This window comes from Protomyctophum parallelum (genome assembly GCF_964188405.1).
Source record: "Protomyctophum parallelum genome assembly, chromosome: 17".
In the NCBI taxonomy this organism is placed as follows: domain Eukaryota; kingdom Metazoa; phylum Chordata; class Actinopteri; order Myctophiformes; family Myctophidae; genus Protomyctophum; species Protomyctophum parallelum.
This window is the reverse complement of record NC_139719.1, coordinates 10949391-10970609: the sequence shown is the minus strand read 5'-3', so window position 1 is coordinate 10970609 and position 21219 is coordinate 10949391. Positions and strand designations below refer to the sequence as shown.

Here is a 21219-nt window from a genome sequence, read left to right as displayed (position 1 = left end):
AGTAGTAGCCTGGTTAATAAACCAGACCGAATCAGCCGTTGGCAAAAAGAAATTGCCTACCGGCGGATTTCGGTCTGGAGAGGCTCAATTGTACGCCCATTTTCTACACACGAAAACGTGTGCGCCCAATAGGGATGCAATATGGGCGGGCTTTGGTACAGTGACGTTCAATGCTTGAGACCTTTGACTGACAGTAGCTCTGACCAATTGCGTCAAAGAGAAAATGTTTCCATGGAAATTAAATCCAAGCTGAGCCTCCCCAGACTAATATCCCGCGGATCCGTGCGATATTAGTCTGGTTTATTAACCAGGCTACTCTAGTAGTGGTGGAAAAGTACTCAAATGTTGAACTTAAGTAAAAGTATCAATACTGCAATGTAGAAATACTCTGTTACAAGTAAAAGTCCAGAATTCAAAATGTACTTGAATAAAAGTCTAAAAGTGTTGGCATCAAAATGTACTTAAAGTCCAAAAGTACTCATTATGCAGAATGTCTCATTTAAAGTTTTCAAATGTATACAAATCTGAATTTGAAAATAGCTGATCTACAAGCTCACAATGTGTCACATCGCGACACTTGTGAGCTATTTTCAAATTGCATACAATAAGTGTATATAGGGCTGAAGTGATTATTGTATGTTTTGTGATAATAATCAAAATCTACAAAGTAACTAGTAATTAAAGTTTTCAAATAAATGTAGTGGAGTAGAAGTAAAAGTATTGGAAATGGGAAATACTCAAGAAAAGTACAAATACTCAAAAGTAAATGTACTTAGTTACTTTCCACCACTGTCTAGTGGCGAGGATTCTCAGCCTGGTCAAACCTGAACAAGTCCTACCGACCACAAAGCTATGCTTAAATGTAAGGTCAACCTTTGTGCATAGTAGTCAAAAGTACAATATTTGTCTTTGAAAATGGAGTAAAATAATTATAAATAAATATAAATATACATAAAATAAAAACTACAAGAAAATGTAGGCTATAGTATTTGTTACTGTCCTGTCCACCGCTGGCATCAAGTAACACTTGATGTTGCACAGAATAATTCCTACTTCCAGGCCTCTTCCCAACTTCCTTCACAGGTGTTACCGATGATACTAATTAAGGCTCTGTTCCATTTAGTGTGGAGTGATTCTCAAGGTTTTTAATTTCAAGGACCCCCATAACTCTGAGAGTGTACGAATGGAACCAAATTGACCCGCAAGGGTCCATTTGTACACTCTCGAGTTACAGACCTGTACAGGGCCATTTGGAGCACATTCAAGGACACTTTGAGACCCACTGGTGTAGCAGAGTGTTTCCAGTGAGCCGACATGGACAATAGCAGCACCCTGACTCTGTTTGAATGGAACAGAGCCTTCTGTAACACCTGAAGGATGTACGGAAGTGGCCCAAGTCCTTTACAAAATGGTGTGTATGCTATATAGCCCATTGATCTGTATACTGGCTTATACTATAGTACCTACCCTCTGAGGGGATGACTTTGGGGTTGCAGTGGAGATATCTCCTGGAAAAGTGTGACAGCACTCTCTCCCTCTCCTGAGTCTCCCCCATCAGAGCAAACTGCCTGAGGAAAGTCCTGGAGACAGACAGATAGAGCAGTGCTTTTCAACCAGCGGTCTGGGGACCACCATTGAGGGGGTTCCAGGTGGTCCCCAGTTAAATGATGTTGGTAACCAAATGCACCCATCATGGTCCATTAGGTTTCATCTTATGCTCTCAAGAGGTAACTTAATGTTACACATCTGCATTATAGCCAGGCTACCTAATTCATGAGAAGTCTACACAAATTAGAGCATGAAAAATAATTATTATTCTTATTCTCTCCTATGGTACCAACATCAATACAGCACGGAATTGTCTTGTCCGACGACAACAAAATATTCCAAGTTTTGGGTCTGAGAGGCTAAATCTCATCAAATGGTTGCTCTGTGGCACAATTAATGCAGAATAAATGATGGGCCTTGATGAGAAAAGGGCTGAAAACCCCTGAGATGGAGGAACAGCTGGTACACAATCTGTGTTCATTTAACACAGGAGAGTCTCTTGGCGTCACAGATGGGTCAATTAACATGATGTCACTCTATACAGGGTTGGGCAATTTTACTTTCAATGTGACCTTTTGTTTACCATCTTTTTTTAGAACCTACGTGCTTTTTTTTACCAACTCTGATCTGAACGTAAACATGTTTTAAGGTTCCTTTAGTTTTTTTTTAGCCAACTGTAAGTGATTAAATACACATCTTGTGGTTAGGCAACTACACTATAATCCCATCATCAATAATAATTTGCTTACTGGTATGATAAAATCAGACCCGTCTGAAGTGAGTGGTACTGTACTGTACTGTACTGTACTGTACTGTACTGTACTGTACTGTACTGTACTGTACTGTACTGTACTGTACTGTACTGTACTGTACTGTACTGTGCATTTGTATAGCACCTTTCATGGCATAAAATGCCACATCAAAGTGCTTTACAGAGCAATGAGGAAAAAAGAAAAGCAAAACCGCAAAACAACATAAAAATAATAGCAGTAATGCAATACAATGTGGACATGAATAGGATTTTAAAAGCTCAACTAAAAGCAAGAGTGTAAAAGTAGGTCTTGAGCTGTGATTTAAGTTGCCATTTTTGAGTGGTGCTAGCCACTCCTATAGACAGCAATGTGTGCTTGTATATCCGAGTACCGTCTGTATGTCTGAGTACGGAAATAGCGTTTGTTGACCACCAAGTGTCACTGTTGTCACTGCAGCCACACACACACACACACACACACACACACACACACACACACACACACGCCAGGGAGGGGAGATAGTACAGTACACAGTACAGTACAGTACAGTACGTACAGCACGAGTAAAGTACCTCACCACTCAGTTCAGACGGGTCATGATCTTTTAGGCACATCAATCTGGCCAGTGGAGGACCGGAGGGGGGCGGTTTCGGACATATTTACGCAAGCAGTCATGTACAGGTAGGAAGGTACGAGACCATTGAGAGCTTTATAAACAAGTAATTTGAAAAATCTATCCTAATAACAACTGGGAGCCAATGCAGTGAAGCTAACACTGGAGTAATAATTAATTTCTCTCATGTTAGTTTTAGTTAAAACTCTGGCTGCCACATTTTGAACAAGTTGTAATCTGTCAGTTGTTCTCTTTGGCAGGCCAGAAAAAAGCGCATTACCGTAATCAAGCCGAGAGAAAACAAAGGCGTGAATCAGCGTTTGTGCATCGTACAGTATACAGCATAGACACACAAATGGAAGGCCATATTTACCACCAGTCCTTGTCATATAAGTTAGAATAAACAGGTTTGTAAGCAGTGGTGGAAAGGAACTAAGAATAATGTACTCAAATACTGTACAATTTTGAGTTAGTTGTACTTTACTTGAGTATTTCCAATTTCAAATACTTTTACTTCTACTCCACTACATCTCAGATTGTACTTTTAGTACAAAACATTTATTTGAATACTTTAGCTACTAGTTACATTTTAGATTTGGATTATTATTACAAAACATACATTTACAACTTCAGCCCTATATACATTTTGGCCATTTGAAAATGCTATTTTCAAAATATTTGTATACATTTGAAAACTCGAAACGGGGCATTCTGCATAACGAGTAGGCTACTTTCTACTTTTACCCATTTTGAATTCTGTATGAATACTTTTACTCAGTAGTTCTGCATTGCAGTATTGACACTTTTACTTAAGTAAAACTATTGAGTACTTTTTCCACCACTGTTTGTAAGGGGGCACTTGGGCAAGTCCCATGATCTGAAACTGTAGAACGCTGTGACTGTATTGGGAATAAACTAACTGCAAAGACCTTCCCCCCACATAAATTAAGGTACAAAATCCCCAATGCGCCTTAATGGGGCAATGAATATAAATTGACTTTTAGTTCAATCCAATTCCCAGGTCAAAACCAAGGCTGCCCTCTAGAGAGCAGCATTACCATCTACTGATTATTACGCTGATGCTATCAAGCTGTCAAGAGAGAAAGCAACACCAGTGAGGACAAATTAAGCGCCATGCAGTAGCTCTTCTGTAGACTGTTAAGATTTCACTTTGTAACACAGTTTGTCTTAGAGTATTTAGTACCATCTCTGTAGGTAGGAGATATCTACTACAGCCAAAGCAATATTTACGCAAACATTTCCCTCCTTTTCCAATAACACTGATAATACAAATATAAATAGACAAGGGCCATACGTACAATTGTAACAGTAACACACAAACAGGTGTACCAGGCTTGGCTCCAGGATGAAATGACTGAGGGTGCAGTTGAAAATGGCGAGGGGGCACACATCATTTTATATATCGTAAAACAATATGCACAAGAAACTTAAACTGAGGCGTCAGCATTTGCAATTGGGGGTGACAGGCACCCTCTGGCACCCCCGAGGCACCGGGCCTGAGGTATACTGTACATAAACCTGTTATGAATGTGTGATTGTAACTATGACTATGTGAAGAGTCAACTGTTACATATGTTTTAATGTTGTAGAGGAACTTACCGTAGAGCCTGGTCTACAGCTTGGCCTGTGAAGTTAAAGAAACTCAGGTATTCTTCTGCCACCGTACGGCTGAACTCATTACTGTAGACAGACAGACAGACAGACAGACAGACAGACAGACAGACGGACAGACGGACAGACGGACAGACAGACAGAACAGACAGAACAGACTTAATGCAAGAATGAGGGAATTTATCATGAAACGCAGGTCAAAATGCACTGGCATTCAAAAGCTCAGACAGTGGCCCCAATTGAGGCTGCCACTCTGTCAGCTCCAGATACAGACCGGAGGCCAAAACAAAAAAAAAAAACCTGCCAGATTCCCAGGGTGCATCTGTCAGCAAGGAGGAGACCTTTTAATTCCAAATTCCTTCTCATCATCAGTGCCATGCAGGCTGCCACTGACTGACAGGCTGATCCAATGAGCTGAGCAGCGGAGGACTATGACATAATTAACATACAATGTAGAGTGACAGGTAGAGGAAATCACAATGGACCTCATATCACAAAGGCAGTTTGCACACTCCAGTGGAAAATTTTTGTTTGGTTCGGCTTCAAACTTCAAAGGAAAGCGCCCAGGGTTACGTATGCCCGGAACTCACAGACTACACATACACCCACACGCACAATTAACAGATTATTATCATTATCTTACCCAATAATACACAATAATGTACTTAATAAATACAAAATGTATCAATAATGACCCGTTCACCCGTGTGAACTTTGTGAAGTGAGGGGGTGCTCTTATCATCGTACATTGTGTCAGAGAATTTGTGATCATGACGTAACATGTCATTTGTGTAGGCCGAAAATAGCCGATTTGCTGTACGATGTGACGTAAATTCTGTATGTAGCTGCAAGCAGTGATAAGATGGGGGCCAAGCCATAAAAGCAATAAAGCAATAAAGGAAAAAACTGGTTGGAAACTATAGATGAGAAAATGAATAGGGGCCTTCGCCCCTTCAGGCCTGGCCTAATATATATATATAATATATTTAAAAAGTGCCAGGGACGTAATCCCGTAACCCCGACGTCTTTGCAATGGGTGCCAAGACGTAAAGACGTAATTAAAAAAAAAATAATAATAATAATAATATATAAATAATATATATATATATATATATATTATTTTTTTTGGAGGACGTCTTTCTTTATAATGGGAGAATTGGCACTCAGAGCCTAAACTGGTGACCACCAGGTGGCGCTGAAGGAGTTATAAAGAACTTGGCTTTCCCCCCTACTACAGTCATAGGCGCCAGAGAGTGGGTTAGAAGGGTCTGAATGTCCCCCCACAATAGGGGAATGACTATTTATTTATTTATTTTTCCCGATCGGCGCTGGTGGTCTCACTCTAGCGCCGCTCTCATGTTATTGCGCAATCGTCGTTGCGTATTGGCTGCCGCTGCATGCTTGCCTCTCACCGCAATGACCATTCTGGCTATATAGCCTACACCAGAGCCTTAAGATTTACGCAAACTGCGTTCACTTCATGGGGCTTCAGTCCAATGGCGGCTCTCCTACATAGACTTCTATTGAGAATGGGGACAACCAACTGGGACCAAGTCCTGGACCGGAAGTAGGCAGAAATGCATTGGACTCAGGGCAACAGCCCAGCTTTAATGATCTTAAATCCCTTTATTTTAGATTGTTTTGTAGTAATAGTACATTAAAGAGACTTTAGTTGTTACTGTACAATACTTTAAGACAGTTGTCATGTTGCACACATGCTTAAAATAGCTCTTATTTGTGCCGCCCTTGTTGAAAACAACGTATTTCCAACTCCAGCATGTCTGAGTTCAGGCTGCATGAACAGCGCCCGAGCGCTCGGTTTCTGCCCCCTCGATATCCCCTCTTCAATTAGATGACTCTGGCCTACCCTACGTGCAGTAACAGCAGTTGCTCTCTAGTCTCAGCTCTCTATCTTGAATATTGTCCCTGCACTTTTTACGTCCCGACGGCCGCACTGCCTACAGTAGCAGTGTTGCAATTTGACATGGTCATGGTCCATTGTACTCAAAGCCTATACCAAACTAATTTTATGGTCAACATTTCCCATGGACAGGTCTGTACTGTCAGAAGAATGAACCTCCACCTGCATGTGTTTGTTATTTTAGGGACTCGGTGTGGGAGGACAAGTGCAGTAGGGAGTGTGTTGTTTACAAATGGAGGTGAATGAGGACCGGAATGTGGGCTGTCCGTCGCCCACCTGCATGGCCGTGTATGGTGAGGTGCATACCTATCGAGTTGGTCTCCATAATCACACGAACTCACATCATACAGTGTGTTATGTTTATCTGGCTATTTTACTTTGTTATAAAGTCAACAAAAACAGTTTTGTTGTATCCAACAAAAACTGTTTTGTTAACAAAACTGTTGACACACATGTAGTGACGGCTTATTCCTTTCTCCTCTATAAAAAGCTTAGGGACAGGTCGAGGCCTCCATCTGACTGGGATATAGGGCATAGCAGTGGGAGTGGCTTTCTGGCAAAATGAAAAATCGGCCATTAATTTTCCCCATAGAGATTTACAAAAATATATTAATTATTTTAAGCCTAGAATCAAGCCATCCAGGATCCTGGTGATTAATGTGTTTAAACACTACATAAGAAGTGTGGACACTTTACTGCACTTTCATGATCACTGATGGTCCCTACTAATTTTGTTGCCAATATTAGGCCGACATTGTTTTCTTTTCATTTATTTTTAAACGTTCTGTTTATTGCATTTTCTGGGATGTTTTACTCATGTCCTATATGCTTATAGTACTGTACCAAAGCAAATAAATAAGACAAATTGTCAAAAACTGTTACTGGTGAAAGGATAAACAAATATTAAGAGTAAGAAAAATGATAAATTGAAAGGCCGACATTTCTAATTGGACCCAAGATCCATCCAACAATGTCCGCTCATTCATGCTCCCTGGAGGAGTGGCCCCAAAGCCTTTCCTCTAGTGCCACCCTCAGGACACACAAAGATATCTCCTAATCTAATAGGCAAATTGCAGCATGAACCCTATTGACTTTGTAAACCTCATGGCCTTTGGTCGAAATGTTTGTTTGGGTTTAAGGAGCAGCATGCCCTGGTGGGGATTTCATAGACTTAACCTGGTTTCTTAATATTTTGCAGTCAGTCAGTCAGTCAGTCAGTCAGTCAGTCAGTCAGTCAGTCAGTCAGTCAGTCAGTCAGGGGGAATGACTATTCTATGCTAGCACTAGGTGTAAAAGAATACTGCTACAGCAAGAAAATATATTAGATTTGCAAGGACGTATACATCAGTAATTAAAAAGTGATCATTAATGAACCAGCAATAAACATCTCAATAGCGTCTAATGATTGTAACCACTAGCTAAGTGTAATGATTCCTCACTTTTTGCTGAGGTTGCGTGCCACGTCTGACTTCCTGAAACCGTCCAGGTTGTAGAGACGCTTGGCCAGGCGTTTGGCAGCCGCCACATCGGGGCGGTTGCTGCCGTTGGTGAGCGTGTCACTACTGCCCAGACCCAGCCTCTCGCTCAGGTCCTGGTCCAACTCGGAGTCCGTGGCCAGGCGGGCCTTCTCCCTGGAGTGAGACAAGATGTGAAGGGAAAATAGGTAAGCTTTAAGGGACAGTAGCAGTACAGTATGTCTCCACATTTGGGAAAGGTTTAACTCAATCAGAGCCCCAGCTTGACTTCCATCATAAAAGTTCAATATTTTAAACAGTATAACATATATTATGTGAACAACATTTGTGCACATACAGTACTTCTGTTGCCTATATGTACTGACAGTGTGCACAGGAAAAGCAGACATACAGACAGACAGACAGTAACCTTTTTGAGTGGTGCAACCACTCCTACATCCAGGAATGTCCGTGTGTATCCGTCGTCAAGAGCACGAGTGGTGTGCGCATGTGTGAAATTGGAACACGGGGTAATGCTGCGTGCATGCATTTATTAATACCAGTAGGGGGTGCCAGAAACAGAGAGTGGGGTAGTGCTGAGAGAGAGAGAGAGAGAGAGAGAGAGAGAGAGAGAGAGAGAGAGAGAGAGAGAGAGAGAGAGAGGGAATTGCACCACTCGGTTCACACAGGTGTGATTTATTTATTTATTTGAGATTTCTTTGGGGCTTTTTCTGCATTTTGGTATGTTGAAAGTAATCTGACAGGAAATGGGGAGAGAGATGGGGGGTCGAACCCGTGGCACGCCGTCAGGTTGGCCCAGCAGCATAGGTGCCCAGACGGTTGCACTAACCGCCCGGGCCATGTAACCTTTATCTAACTTGCAATAGTTCTGAAGTAGTGTCTGTTCATAAGCTGGTCCAGCCAATTCTCATTCACTGCAGTGCATTTCATCGAACTTCCGGTGCGAGTTTGCCAACCATGAGCAGTGTCATGGCGCGTGCCTGGCATCCTTAATTTACACAAAGTCTGACTCCTGTTGGAATGGATGAAATAAAATAAAATAAGCAAATAAAATCTGTAATTGTTTTGTTTATTTGGGAGAGGGTGCTGCTGAGAGCTGTTCACACACAGTCGAAGGCTTTATAGTCTATAGCCATTCCAGTCACGGCCCGGCTGCTCGGAAAAAGCACACAAAGTGGCATCTTTTGAGGGAGCAGAACTCTCTCTGTGATCTCTGCACAGTGGAAGAAGCCAAGAAAACCCACAACACAAGGCTGCCCACACATGGAGTGAACTCCTCATGTGTGACTCAACTGTGACTCAACCTCGCCACAGCAAACAGGAGTTTAGTAGCCCCAATGTTAGCTTACTGGTTAACCCATTCTGACCTGAGATCAGATTCATACGAGGTTTCCCACTGGACACACGCTGGTCTGACGAACCCATTCTGACCTGAGATCAGATTCTAAAAATGTCACTCGTTCTTCGATAAAATAAAAAAAAGCAGACCTACAAGCTCGTATCGCGCCACTCGGTGGCGCGATATGAGCTTGTAGATCTGCTATTTTTCAATAGCTAAAGCATGACATGATGCCAACACCAAAATGGGTGCCCGGTCAGAAGATAGCAAAGCTGCGGTCATATTTGGCTCCTCAAACGCACACAGACTCCCTAGCTGTTGGCAGTGCACAAAACTGAGGAACACTGTCCCATTTTCAATTCAGTTGTTCCACTAACCATGCCTATTATGGTACAACAGTCATTCAGTGACAATACATAGAAGCTCATCCACGTTTTATCCTGCAGCTGCAGTACGCTGTATCAGCACTGGCACGGCTACTGGAGCCTATACTGTATGTCTTTGAAAGCCGAAGGCAACGTGTGACGGAAACACAAAAGACTTGCAATAGCCATTCCAGGTGAGAGTTTCGTTCACGAGTGGAGGGAGCTTACCTGTGGCAAGACCGCCTCACCGGCAAATACCTTTCATCTCCCACTGCGGCAGAGCTGCGGCAGCAGAAGACAGAAGCGTTCTTCTCCGCTGTAACCGTCCCCTGCCGGGCAGCCTGCCTCAGGCTGGCCACTCGACCCACCCCAGCACTCCTCCTGGTCCCGTTCTCAACATAACCCGAACGCATCTCTGTCCCGGGTCGATATGTCCCTCCCTGCTGAATTTAGTGCAGCGTGGGTACGGTGCAACACCTGTAGATTGCCTCAGATGTAGACTCGCAGACTAAGACATTCTTCCAACAGAACTGAGACTCTGAGAGAAATGTTAGAGTCTGCATGCGTCCTTTTCACCCCCCCCTCCCCCCCCTCTATTTGCTGTCATCTGATCTTCACAGCCAATTTCCTTCCCCCCATGTAAAAGAGCAGTTTTGTGGTTGTCTCTCCCCCCCTCTCTCTCTCTCTCTCTCTCTCTCTCTTACTAACTCACTCACTTTTATTAAGTTTCAGTTCCTCTTTCCACTCCTTTCTCTCTCTCTCTCATTCCCTCTCCAACTCTCCCTGCCTCTCTCTGAGTAAACTTCAGCATTGTCCCTCGCCGACCTTGGGTATTAGCTTGGCATGAAACTTGGCTGCCTTTCACTAGAAATCCCTTTTCTACCCCCCCCCCCCCCCCCCCCTCCAGCTCTCACTCTCTCACTCTCTCTCTCTCTCTCTCTCTCTCTCTCTCTCTCTCTCAACCCTCTTTCCCTTTCCCTATCTCCAATTACTCATGCTCTGTATGTGCATCCTCTGGGCTTTATGTACACAGTGTCCGCGGTTTGTGGTGTAAGCCATTAGTGTGCCTATAGAGGAAACAAAAGATGAAAGGTGTCAGGGGCTAAACAAAACTCAGGGGCGTTTTCTCAGGTTGTGTGCAGTGCACCTCCAATCCTCCATGTTGTTCCCCAGCCTCTTTTGTCAACGTTGGCCATGCTCGTCTCCGTTTACAGAATGCACAGCATCGAGGCCCTGTGAATTCCTGGCTGTGAATACTGAGAGATGAACCACTGTAGCGCAGCACAGTATCGCATCCCACCGCCTGTTGTTGGTATTGTCTAATGAAGAGCAACAGTCGACAGCCCCCTGCTTCAACGGTCTATTAGCACATAACAGGAGGCCGTCGCGGAGTTGGACAGGCCATTTTGCACAATGGGCCTCTGTGTGCTGCTGGCCTCGACCATCTCAAAAGGTTTTTTGAGATGATTGGGAGGGGAGGGGGTAGACATTCCAACTCTTATCAAAGTATGGACGACAAGCCCTCAGAAATATTTGCACTGCTGTTTCTGGAATCCTTGGCTGTAGGGCTGCCAGAGCCGGGCTGTGGTCATGAACAGCCTGATAACAAAGCCTGGTGCAACGCAAACATTCACTTGAAAGTATTATGATCACCAACAATAGACTGAATAATACCTTCACTACTTGGAATGAAAGGGTTTTATCGTGAAGCGAAGGTACTGATTAGGACTCAGGCTTTTTGTGTGTCGTTCACTAGGATTTGAGCCTAGCCGGGATTATGTTTCCGTTTTCTGTGTCAAAGGGCTGGCGAGACTTCTCAAGGCTGCACACATATACACAATCAAACCACTGTTCGATAAACAAACAGGAAAACAAAGACATGCATGCATGTGCGCACACATACAGTACACACACACATGCGCACACTCACAGTACATGCACGCACGCATGCACACACACACACACACACACACACACACACACACACACACACACACACACACACACACACAGTCGAAACGTGTTTGTTTTAAATTTGTTAAGCTGTGAAAAGTGTTACTGATTAGTTTTACTTTTGCCACTGTTTGCTGTTCAAGCACTTTGGTTGAGTTGCAACAATTTTGTTGCAACAATCTCCATTACCTTAAAAATGCACCTGCTCAGAGTCATCAGTGCCTTTACCACACAGCAACAATGTGGAAGAGGCACACACACACACACACACACACACACACACACACACACACACACACACACACACACACTGGTTCTAAGGTCCTCTGCTGCCATCTAGTGGAATTTATAACAAGGTGACCCTGTAGGTCACCATTCCACTGCAGTGTCCTCCTCAGACACGTCAATGTTTACAATTTATATTAAAAAGACAACCTTCTTGAGGAACGTGCATAATCCTTTCATAGACAGACCCTTGTCCAGTGCCCTGAGACCCAGTCTGACTTCAGAAAGCCACATTAGAAACAGCAATGGTGGAGACTCCAGGGAGTTCATTTGTGTATCTCTAACAGTCAAGGTGAGCCTGTTGTAATAGCCATCTGCCTCACACTCACGCACAGGTGCGCACGCACACGCGCACACACACACACACACACACACACACACACATATACCTAGGCTAGAGATACACAAAAAGTCACCTATAGACATGCATGCACGCATGCGTACACTCTCACACACACACACACACACACACACACACACACACACACACACACACACACACACACACACACACACACACACACACAGGCTGGCGGAGACAGCAGAGAACCAATGTCAGCCTTCACTTTGACCTTCTCTCCAAACTGCTTTGCTCCAGAATAGCACTGCAGAGCTGCTCTGTGCAACACACTTAAAAACGTTACAAGACATGCCTGAGTAACTGAGTCACTGTTGGCTAAACATCATTGCAAGCTTAATAAGTTATGGACGGACATTTTGATTTAGGTTCTAAATGAAATATTATTTCCAGGATATTTACTGCTTGACGTTTGAAATCAATCCCGCTTTATAATGAATTATATTGCGACAAACGATGATGCCAAATAAATAGAAAGTATCCTAGACTCATTAATAAGATCAGAGAAGATTTTGACAGATGGACGTTCCTACCTCTCTCTTTAATAGGTAGGGTAGAGACGGTATGAACATCCTACCAAGGCTGCTATACTCATTCCAAATGCTATACTGATCCCGGTACCTTCCGCCACATTTGACTTACTAAATAAATTAATTTCACGATTCATCTGGCAGGGCCGGCAAACGACCCAGGATCCGTCTCAAAACATTACAATTGGCCAAGACTGCTGGTGGTCTTCCTAATTTAAAATACTATTTTTGGGCAGCCCAACTCAGACCTCTAACTACGTGGATAGAAAGTTATGAATCAACCAGGTGGTTGATTGAGAAAACTCTATGCACACAGCAGTCCTTTTCCCTTTTCAGGGAATAAAATAAATGGAGATGCTATGGGAGTTTGGTCTAGGTTCACAAATAAAATATGGAAAGAAGTCCAGAAAGAATTTAAACTGCCTCAACTATCATCGGGCCTGTCTTCTAGTGGGTGCATGGGAGGTTTTGTGCCTTCAAGGCTAGACGCTGGGTTCCAGGGGTGGAGTTTGCTACGCCTCAGGTTTGTCCGCCAGTTATTTTCCTCCAATCAGTTAAAGTAATTTCCCACAACTCAGAAACGAGTTTAATCTGCCCAGAACAGATTTTTATAGATACCTCCAACTAAGACACTATTTACAAAGACATGATGACTGGGACAAAATTCAAACCCCTTCGAGTTTAGAATCTCTTTTTATGGACATTCAAAAGCACGGTTCATTTACCAAAGTAATTTCTATCTTATATCAAACTCTGCTAGAAATGGTTCCCAATAACTCTCTTTATATAAAAGCCAAGTGGGAGGCAGAAATACAACAAGTGATTTCACAAGAAGAATGGCTAGACGCCTGCACTGAAGTGCATAAAGTAACAAACTCTAACTCTTGGAGAGAATATCAATGGGAAATTGTAAGCAGATTTTTTAAGACTCCATTATTGACTGGTAGAGCAGGCACTACTCCTACAACTGAGTGCTGGAGGGAATGTGGTGAACAGATCGGTAACCATACGCATATCTTTTGGACGTGTCCTAAGTTACAGCAATTCTGGAATACTGTTTTTAATGACATTAATAGAGTGTTTGACACTCAGATACCACAAGATTTCAAGACAGCTATTCTAGGAGTAGTACCGACTGGGTTTGAAGGTAGGAAAAAGGTGTACCTCCTCCAGATATTGTTAACAGCGGCCAAAAAGACTATCACAATAAATTGGCTAGGAAAACACCCTCCAACCCACGAACAATGGCTGAATAAAGTAAAATAAATTAGAGACATGGAAGAAATTACTTATTTGGTGAGGTTACAAAATGAGCAATTCATTAAGAAATGGACGCCCTTCGCACGCATCGAGATTTATCATTACCAAGAAGTATTATGATTTTATCAATGTTTCATGTGATATATGATTGTACAATATGTGGGTAGATGCGCACTGTGACAGTATTTATAAAAATATGTACGTTCTGTAACTTGCATATACTATTTATCATTCTCTTTGATTGATGGAAAACAAAATGTAGGAAACAAAAGCCCATACAAATGGGTTCCGTCCCAGTGTTTTTGGGAACCACTGTTCTAGGGGTACCAGCACCGGAAAACAAACTTTCTCTCAGAAGTTGCTGAACTCACCTCGGGAAGGAGAAGGAGGGGTTACTGTACCAGCTGCTCCCCAGCCGCCGCGGCTCTCCTCCGCCTCTGGGAGGCGTCGACGTGTCGTCAGAGCCGCTGCTCAGCCGCTCGCTGGAGGGGGCGCGCGTGGCGTCCGAGTCCCCGGTCACCGTCGTGAGGATGTCGGAGTCGGACAGGCTGGGCACCTCGTGGTGCGCCAGCGGGGCGAAGCTCAGCTGGACGATCTGCCTGGCGCTGTGGCACAGCACGGGTCCCTTGATGGCCGGGGTGAGCGTGGGCAGGTCGAACGTCAGCACGGTCTGGGCGGTGGTGGAGGAGGAGGAGGTGGTCAGCAGCAGCTCCTCGCTGTCCAGGCTGTTGTAGGACGTGCCCTTGGCCCGGTGGGACTCCATGATGTTCTCGAAGTGGCGGCTGAAGGTGTCCTCGGTGGCGCGGCGCGGACCCGAGACCCGGAGGGGCGACTTCAGGGCCGGGTGGTGGTTGTCGAAGAACGTCTCCAGTGGCCTGGGAGAGAGAGAGAGAGAGAGAGATAGAGAGAGAGAGAGAAAATCAGTGGTTGAAATGTTGAGGTATTTACTTGATGTTCCCAACCACTGGTACGTGTACCTGTGCTGGTACACGGGACGTGTCCCACTGGTACACGAGAAGGGAATCCCACGTTTTCCTGACCGTGAATCTATAACCGAGCGTCACCAGCATGAATCAATGACAATGATATAGCATTATGTTGTGATTGTGATATAATAATACAGCAGCGGGTAGGCTACTTGAGGCCTGTCCGTGTTTTGGTATGATGATTTTTTTTTGGTACATTAAGTACATGTTGATGCCAATACTTTTGTAATTTAACTCAAGTACATTTTGAAATCTGGACTTTTACTTGTAACACAATATTTCTATATTGCAGTATTGATACTTTTACATTTAGACCTGAGGCCGATTCTAAAAGAAAATGTGGTTTTCAAACAATTTCATGTCAAGGACCTCCAGAATTATATGTAATTGGCCACCGACCCCGATCTGAAAATATGTTTTTCCAGGGACTCCCCCGCCCCAGAAGCAAAGATTTGAGTTAAAAACGTTCGCTTTGATAGAATATATATTCCAAATTTGTACCACGTTTTCACGATTAAAAGAAAATAGCAGCTCTACAAGCTCGTAGCGCAGCACTCTGTGCCGCGCTATGAGCTTGTAGATCTGCTATTTTTCAATAGCTAAAGTATAACATAATGCTTAAAACACCAAAAACCTGAATGTGTTAATTAAAAACTTTTAGTACTTTTTCCACCACAGTCCACACATACAGTAAAATGTCACACATTTCACTCCAAATATAAATTACGGTTGTCTGTGCTAAACCATGTATTGTGCTGTTGCTTAAAAACCTGTGTTTAATGAATGAAAAAATGCCATCAAACCAGTTTGTGGTCTACTTGTAAAACTAGGCTGCGGGTGACATCAAAATAGAGATCATAATATGGGTCAGATAGACCCATACTGTTTCACCGGTCCAGCATCTCATATTTGTAATCAGTGAAATATCCTGAGTGTACATTTAAAGGTATATTCAGTGATTTCACTTTTTTCAAATATCACTTATTTTTTGGTTTTGTTGTGATAATCCTCTCTACTATAGAGTGTGCTGACCATATAAGGAGTTCCTCCCTGTCCCCAGTTAACCCCTGGGGGTCAAAAAACCTTTCGTTTTTGGCTCTCTATCCTGATTGGATGAAAGGCTTGGGTCCCAGCCAAAAACGAAACCTAAGGTTTTTTGAGTGAAATCACTGAATATACCTTTAATCACTTTCGACGTGGTGTCTCTATTTCGTGCATGTCAAGATTTCCAAAAGTATTCCCATATTTTCAAAAAAAATCCAATAATATTCAAAGATTGTTGTGAGCATAATTGCAAGCTTTTGCTATTGGCTTAAGTGGTTAACCCAGAGTGTAAATATGTAAAGTTAAAGATGGAGAGCCGTTTCTGTTTTGTGTATGTGTCTATAGAGTTAGACCCAGGTGCGAGGTGAGGATTCATATCACCAAGGTGTGATTATAATATTCAAATACGTCTTCCCTGTGTATTTTTAGTTTCTTCCTGAAAGCCTGAAAGCCTTTCAGTCAAAAGGCCCAAGTCGAAATACACCTCTCTAGTGACATCATAACCCTCACCTCTTCAGCAGTTGTCCGTACACCTCCGGCTCCTCCCTCATCCTGCTGTCGCCCTGCATCCTCACGCTGGCCCAGCTCACCACCTCCTCCTCCTCCTCCTCATCTTCCTCCCCTTCCTGCTGCTGCTCATCCTGCTCCTCTCCTCTTCCTCCTCTCTCCTCCCCGTCCTCCATCCCCTCCTCGTCGTAGACCAGGCCCCCCAGGGGGCTGCTCCCCCCCGTGCCCCCTGAGGTGCCCAGCACACTGCGGTTGCTGCCGAATGCCGAGTCGGCGTCCTCCTGCTCCGCGAGCAGCAGCACCTACGAGTGGTTGATTTTGGACAGCAAAATAAATTTATTTCGTTTTTTTTTGTCAAAAAGTCTTTTGAATGCATTTTCCGTTTGATTATACAACAGGTCATTTCGAGGAAGCAATCTGATTGGTTGAAGTAGCCATCTAGCCGTGCTTCAAATGAGCAATGATGCAACGCCTAATCAAAGGTTTTAAGATGTTGATATTCATTTTGTATTCATCCTTAGGACCCCAAATCAGACCATGAGTGTCTATTTCAAACAAAGTGTTTTTTGACTGGGGGGGGGGGGGGGGGTCATATTTTGACAGCAGGAATAATCATCATAAGTCATAATTTTGAATAATGTTGACGTATAGAGCCTTAGTCCTACTAATCCTCCCAGCCAACACTCCCCACTGACAGGTACTGTAGTTACCCCCCCTTTTGATTTACATCATTTGATTTACATCAAAAGGGCATGTGATCTCAAACCCACAATTCAACATTTTGGTTTTAAGATGTTGATATTCATTTTGTATTCATCCTTGGGACCCCACATCACACCTTGGAAACCATGAGTGTCTATTTCAAACAAAGTGTTTTTTGACGACTGGGGGTCATATTTTGACCCCCCCAGAGAGGACGTATAAAAATCAGCTGCTCTGTTCTCCCAGAGCGCAGCCAACTTGCTAGGCTAGCCATTTTCTTTGGACATTTGTGGTGTCTGGCTACATCTGTCATTAAAACATTTTAGGAATATCTTAGTTTTAATTAATTTGAGTCAAGGTGTTTTTTTTAAAGGGTAACTGTTGTAATATGTAATATTATTAATTTTAGACTTGGTAGCCACTATTTTCAGCATGCAGCAAAGCATAGAATGACTTCCACTGGATCAAGAAGTTCTACACTAACCTCTCCCTAACATTTTTGTCTAGTTTTATTTGTCTGTGAAATTGTCAGTATATTTGGTCTTAGTTTTAGTCACCGTAGCTTTTCAAGTGAAACAAAACAAAATAAATAGTTTTCGTCTGTGAAAAAAAGATAGTTGACGAACATTTTTCGTCATAGTTTTAGTCGACAAAATCAACACTAGCAGCACCGCACCTCGTCAATAGCTTGGCATGGCCAGACCAGTATCACTGCGTGGTTACTAGTCTGGAACTTCAGTGTGGAAGATTAATTTCCAAGGGGTTTCCAAGGGCTTTGATTAGTCAGCCACAACTCTGGGGTGAGCGAAGTGTAATTCAAACTGAGGAGTGCCAGACCCAATCTCCACATGGATCCCCCCCCCCCATGGATCCCCCCCCCCCCCCCCCCCTTGTGTTAGATTCGTCTGGTTTCCAGGCTACCTCGTCGATGTCGGTCTCGCGGTAGCAGCGGAGCGGCACGGCGTCCAGGTCCGTCTCCGAGTACTTGAGCGTCCGGCGGATGATGCCCGTCTTGGGCGAGGCGGCGCCCGGCGGCACCACCACCGGGGGAGGGGTCACCAGATCCATCTCCACGTGCCGCACGTCGTGATTGGCCAGGAGGAAGGGCAGCGAGGACGGGGGCGTCGGCGTGGGAGACTCGCTGGAGTTGCCACTGGGTGGCGCTGTGAAGACTTCTAGAGTGTCTGAGGACACAGCAAGAGAGGGAGGAGAGAGAGAGACAGAGAGAGAGAGAGATATGACCACCGTTGTGTGAAATTATTACCAGTGGTGTTAATTGTAGTGGAGTAAAAGTTTCCTCTGAGTGGAGTTGAAGTAAAAGTACTGGAAATTGGAAATATTCAAGTAAATTACAAATACCTGAAAATTGTACTTAAGTTAGTTAGTTTCCACCACTGGAAATGACAGTATATGCAGTATAACATTTTATTTGTAAAAAACAAACAAACAAAAAACAATATTCTTAACCACATATACAATCTCGCAAAACACATCGTGATGTGACACATTGTGAGTTTGTAGATATGTTATTTTTAATGGCAGATATTTTATTCAATTGTTAAATTGTGATAAATATGAAACATCATCAGATTGTCGACTGTCTACATTAGTTAAATGGATTAAATGGTTTAAAGTTAAAGATTATTTTTTTCCACCCTAAAACATGATCATCAGGTATTATTACAATATAAGGGGGATGAACTTTTTCCAAAAAGTGTACAGTATTTGTTAAAATCATGCTTTTATGTGGACACGCCCACCAGTTCATTAAGTATGCCTGGTTTGCCTGGTGGGTGGTGATGGGTGGTGATCCACCTGAACTGAAGCCACACCCACAGCTGTAGTTGTATGATAAAGGGGGAGGGGTTAGGGGAGGGGCTGATAGTGTGGTGTCACGATATTACTGTTTACTTCATTGGCCCGTTTGACTGTCAAGGGTTCATCCTCCAGGAAGAAACCGTAAATACAAAGTCAATACACCATTGCACATAAAAACAACTCCAGGGTGTCTAATGACCTCATAGACACATGAAAAACTGGAAAAATACGAAAATTGTGGCACTCCATCTTTAAATGGATTTTACTGTGTAGTGTACAACATTAAGTGCTATACTGTACTTTCAGATTCTGAGTTGTAACTACACCCAGTGGACAAGACACACTTTTACATTACAGGTTCATGCTTGCTCTGAAATTTGATCTACTATGGCAGTGGTTTTCACCGATACCACCAGTGGTCCTTGAGGGGGTTCCAGGGGTCCATTTGGTTTCATTTTATGCTCTCCAGAGTTAGATTATTGTTAAACATCTGCATTACTTAATTTACAAGAAGTCTACACAATTAAGAGCATGTAGAATTGGAATTGTGGACAAAAGCGTATCCAACGATAACAAAATATTCTTTAGTTTTGGCTCTGACAGGCTAAATCTCCTCAATTGGTGGTCCGTGGCTCAAATGCCGAATAGATAATGGACCCTGATACGAAAAGGGTTGAAAACCACTGTACTACTATGATGCTACTAGCAGTACAAGTCCATGCAGTCTCGTCATCTGGTTCTAATTCTGGCAATGGGCAGGGAATCAAAACTTCAAAGCGTTCATGATGTGTCAGCGGTGCATTTAGCTCTCACTTTTCTCCCCCCGGCTGGCAGCCTCCTCAGCAGGTGTCCCGAATAAGAACTCCCACTTGGCACGTGCTATCCTCTGACAGTGTAGCGAGGGCCCAGGCACCAGACAGCCACTGTCCGTCTGCAAATATACAAATGATACGTACAGTAGCTTGCAGAGTTAGTTCAGTCAGATATACTCGAGGCGGGGTTAATACGCTGCATTACTATGTGGGTGTATATACAATGTTTGTAAGACCCACATGTCATACGCTGATGTGGCAATCAGCCAAATTGTCCATGAAGGAGTGGGGCCTGGCAGACAGCGCAGCATGCGAGTGTGGCGAGCCTGAGCAGACTGCCGACCACATCATTACCACCTGTCCTCTGTACAGACCTCCTTCAGAGGCTGGCCTCTTCCAAGTGGGACCAGAGACAATGGCGTGGCTTTCTGACACTGAGCTGGACATTTGATGACGATACACGAAAGAAGAAGAAGTGGCAATCAGCTGACCAATTGGGCGGGATATTTAAGCTCACCTAAGACTGCCTTCCTTCTGCATTATGTTTGTTCCTGGTTGTTCTTGAGATGTTTGCTCCCACCGCCACCCCAGCACCACCGGTGGGCTATTTCTGTTCCCCATGGGGGGTGGGGGGATTGTTAATGTATAACTATCTCCCTGCTCTTAATGTTTAATGATGGCTGTCCAGTGCCTCCAGTGCCTCCTTTCCTCCTGTAACCTGTCCTGCCTCTGAGATGCACCAGACTGGCCTGCCATCTATAGATAGGCTAGATAGAGGCACGGTTGGAACTCCCTTCTACTAAAAAAGTAAAAATAAAAAGTATTGCTGGCGGTGTGATATGCCTGTGCACATTATGACATCTCTTTGAAAATGATAAACAGAGAGAGGGTAAAAACAACATAAATGCATTTGAAGAATGTATTGCCCCCAAATAAACCACTTAAACCTCTCTATAGGCCTACTTAGTAAACTAATACTTAATCTCTTCGCCGAAAAGAGCCTGATTTAAAAGCTTACAAAACATTGCATTGTGAGCTTTCAGATCTGCTATCATTGGAGAATGTGTGTGTCCCCCCCCCCCCAGAATAGGGATGCGAGGGTTCAAGTGGTTAAGAATAAACACCAATTATATTCTAATCATTTTTAAGTGGCCATAAGCAGGATATTCAACTCCTGGCCGTGTGGTTATTGAAAAATGATGTTGCTGATTGTCCCTCACTTGACCTTTTCTTTTTCTTTTTTCAATTTACTTTCATTGAATTTTAATCAAACAATCACTTGACCTTTTCAATAAAATAAAAAATGAGCCTGTGAAGGC

General features: G+C 43.5%; 1 protein-coding gene across 2 annotated transcripts in view; it reads right to left on the bottom strand.

Moving 5' to 3' along the window:
- Positions 1–21219, bottom strand: part of LOC310875132 (uncharacterized protein) — an 81987-nt gene that overhangs the window by 37374 nt on the left and 23394 nt on the right. For both annotated transcript variants that reach the window (XM_083788244.1, XM_083788243.1), the window contains exons 3-9: positions 19902–20019; positions 18192–18454; positions 16572–16870; positions 14403–14906; positions 7906–8097; positions 4534–4614; positions 1468–1580 (exon numbers count right to left, since the gene is read on the bottom strand). In XM_083788244.1, coding sequence (XP_083644370.1) covers positions 1468–1580; positions 4534–4614; positions 7906–8097; positions 14403–14906; positions 16572–16870; positions 18192–18454; positions 19902–20019 — 1570 coding nt within the window. The remainder of the gene's footprint in view (positions 1–1467; positions 1581–4533; positions 4615–7905; positions 8098–14402; positions 14907–16571; positions 16871–18191; positions 18455–19901; positions 20020–21219) is intronic.